The following is a 3,642-nucleotide window of genomic DNA, read 5'->3' on the forward strand; positions in this document are numbered from 1 at the left end:
ATAGGACCTGTGAAAGTCCAGTAAAGAGACATGATCATGGTTTTCTTTAAGTTCAATGCATTCTACTTGAAAATTGGCAGGTAACATATGTATGTCGACTGAAAATGGAGTCACAATTGCTCAAAATATTATTTTTCCAGAAATCTTGAAGTCTATTTTCAAATTCTTATATCAAATTAAAAAGCAAGGCTGCATATTTTTCTGAGTTCACAGGACTGTGTTTAGTCAATGTGTTGAAATGCATGAAAATGTTTGCCTTAATTTGAGATTGCCATAATTTCAGTTTCATTTAGAATGCTGTTATGGTTTGAAACATCGTATTGATAAGTTGGTTTTCACCTTGAAGACACATGTTTAACTAATTGAAATGAGTCAAATCCACTAAAAATGCGAAATCTATGAGCCAGTTCATCATCAAGTTCTGGCACAAATTTGGTTTTTGATACCACAAGTGACTTGATAGCGTTGCAAATCATAAAATCTTTTCAATATTTGGCTTCAACATAGTCATCTTACTTCCAAAAAGTAAATGATGTTGCCATTGTCACATCACTACTTTTTAAAAAATTTCTACCATGATGGTACCGATGTTTAGGTTACATTGTTTTCATTTTTAAGATAAAATTCAAGTTGTGGTTGAACCCTTCACCCAGGGGATGTGCTGAATACCCTCACACTGTGCATATTAGGTGAGATGCGGGCCAGTTGCCCTCTCTTTTCTCTCTCCCTCCCTTCCAAGTTGTGTTTTTTCTTTTGTGTGGGAGTGTAGTTGTTTATATAGTGTGGTTGTTTTTCATTCTTGAGATACTTTACTAAGAAGAATATGTTGCAACTCCGTCTAGGTAAACACAAAAGATGTAAAGTCTCCATCTTTTCTTTCTTTTTCTTTCTTTTTTTTTTTTTTAGGAAGTGGAACTAGATCTAGGCTTGGTGGTACCTGACTCCAGAAGAATCCCTCAACCAATATGCATTTATACAACATGCAGAGGAAAAAAATGAGGCAGTGTGGTTCTGAGTCGAGGGTCAGCCAATCGGCAGCAGTCAGCGTAGGCACGGGCAGGTGATGCCTCTTTCTCTTAAGTGCAAACATGGGCGAGCGTCAGTATAAGTTTTCCATCACTTAGCTCCGGCACAAGTGTCATCTGTTGCCCATCCCACTTCTGCAGGTGGACAAGTTTGCCTCCATCCAGTGTCACAGTGGACTTGACCTTCCTGTCATCTGCTGTTGTGTCATTGAACTCCACCCCAAGCTTAAAGCTGATCTCTGTTTTCTTAAAGGTGCTCTCTGTCTTTAGGATGATAGTGTCCCCGTTCTTTTCGATGACTGTGGTAGGCTTGGTCATGTTGGCCAGTTGCTTGGTAGCAAAACCCACCCCAATTGACTTCATGTAGTCATCGAAATTCTTGCTATCCACTAGCTTCCAGTTACCCAGGAAGGTGTCCACCGTGGTGATGCTGGGTTGAGAAAGCAGCTATCAGAGGGCAGGTGTGCAAGGACTCCACACTGGCCTTTCCATCTTTTCTTTTTTATCTTTTTGAGAAAGAGTCTTACTATGTCGCCCTTGGTAGAGTGCCATGGCGTCACAGCTCACAGCAACCTCCAACTCTTGGGCTCAAGCGATTCTCTTGCCTCAGCCTCCCTAGTAGCTGGGACTACAAGTGCCTGCCACAACTCCTGGCCATTTTTTTGTTGTAGTTGGCATTGTTGTTCTAGCTGGCTTGGGCTGGGTTCAAACCCGCTAGCCTCAATGTATGTGGCTGGTACTGAACCACTCTGGCACTGACCCATCGCTCCATGTTTTCTTATGGCTGAATAGCATTGCATGGTATACATATACTACAGTTTTTAAAATCTATTCAAGGGTTTATGGGCACTTGAGTTGCTTCCATGTCTTGGCAATTGTGAATTGAGCTGTAATAAACACTCTGGTGAAAATGTCCTTGAGGTAAAAGGATTTAGTTCTTTCCTTCTTTCTTTATTTTGAGACAGAGTCTCACTATGTCGCCTTCGGTAGAGTGCTGTGGCGTCACAGCTCACAGCAACCTTAAACTCTTGGGCTTAAGAGATTCTCTTGCCTCAGCTTCCCAAGTAACTGGGACTACAGGCACCTGCCACAATGCCTGGCTGTTTTTTTTTTTTTTTTGTTGTTGCAGTTGTCATTGTTGTTTAGCTGGCCCGGGCCAAGTTCAAACCCACCAACCTTGATGTATGTGGCTGGTGCCGTAACCACTGTGCTATGGGCACCAAGCTTATTTTAGTTCTGATGGGTAGATTCCTAGCAACAGGATTGTGGGATCAAATGGAATGTCAACTTTTAGTTCTTTGAGGATTCTCCATACTTCTTTCCATAGACGTTGTATTAGTTTGCAATCCAACCAGCAGTACAAAAGTGTTCCCTTCTCTCCACATCCATGCCAGCATCTGCAGATTTGGGATTTTGTGAGTGGGCTAATCTCACTGGGGTTAGGTGTTACCTCAGAGTGGTTTCAATTTGCATTTCTCTGATTAAGGACGATGAGTACTTTTAAGGAATTCCTGGAATTGGTGATGATTCAGTCCCTTGGCCCTTATGAAATTCAGTCTTCACGATGATTTGCATGATGTTATCCATTTTAAAACATTTTCACATAAATTTTCTTGATGTACTATGCAATAGTACTTCACTACACATGAGTTTTGGGTGGCAACTGCATTGTTTACTATTAATTATACAAGTTCTTTTTGCCTACCATTGCCAGGGCATCATTAGTACCTATGCTAGATATGTTGACAATGGACAATGAAAATTGCTTTAACATATTTTTACCGCTTTGCATAAATCTCTTAATTTAGTTGTGTCTTTCAATGGCACCAAAGAAGCTATTTCTTCAGTGACATTGTATTCATCATCAGCACTGCGAATAAAAATGGCAAGTTGAGCAGTATGTGTAGCATCAGTGCTGTCATCCATTGGCAAAGCATAAAATTTAAAATCAGCAGCTTTACTCTTCAAACTTCTTTCCATAGATTTTTCAGTTTCTTCAATTCAGGTCTGGTGAGACAAACTGATTATGGAAATATCCCCCCTTTTTTCAGGGCAAGTTATATCTGCCATTGTTCCCATATATTGATTATCTCTCCATCAGGAAATGGTTTTTATTTGTTTGCTATTAAATAAGTTACCACATAACTAGCTTTTACAATGAAATCTGAGTTGTAACTTTAAAAAAACTTGTGTTGAGAAGACAGGTATTTTTTCAGTTCTGCTATTTTGTTCTTACTACATAATCCTTCATACGCATTGAATTTGGCAGCATGTTTTTGCATATAATGCCTTTTCACATTATAGTCTTTGAAACCTTGCACAAATTCCCTCCATATTAAGCAGAATGCCTTACTATTTGCTTTGACACAAAAGTAGTCATCTGTCTACTTTTCATTGAACAATCTTCCTTCATTTGTAATTTTTCTTTTGGGGGGTTCTGCTTTCTTTTGAGATGTTTTAGAAGCCATGCTGGGTTAAAAAATAATAATAATAGATAAGGAACTATATTTACTTTTATTATGAAAATTAATTGAAAGAAAAATAGAAAGCAAGGTCTGGGCCCTTCCACATCTCAGCTACCCATGCAGGGCAGGATGGAGGGCTGATTGTAAAGCAC

The 3,642-nt window shown here is 39.5% G+C and overlaps 1 protein-coding gene across 1 annotated transcript; it reads right to left on the bottom strand.

Annotated features, from left to right (window-relative positions):
* Positions 1-1,076: 1,076 nt before the first annotated feature.
* Positions 1,077-2,951, bottom strand: LOC128576720 (fatty acid-binding protein, heart-like). The gene is made up of 2 exons (XM_053578968.1): positions 2,808-2,951; positions 1,077-1,472 (listed from the first exon to the last, which is right to left on the bottom strand). Exons 1-2 carry the CDS (start codon positions 2,949-2,951, stop codon positions 1,077-1,079), a joined length of 540 nt encoding a protein of 179 aa, XP_053434943.1.
* Between the last annotated feature and the right edge of the window lie 691 nt (positions 2,952-3,642).

The sequence above is a fragment of the Nycticebus coucang genome, chromosome X (genome assembly GCF_027406575.1).
Source record: "Nycticebus coucang isolate mNycCou1 chromosome X, mNycCou1.pri, whole genome shotgun sequence".
NCBI lineage: Eukaryota > Metazoa > Chordata > Mammalia > Primates > Lorisidae > Nycticebus > Nycticebus coucang.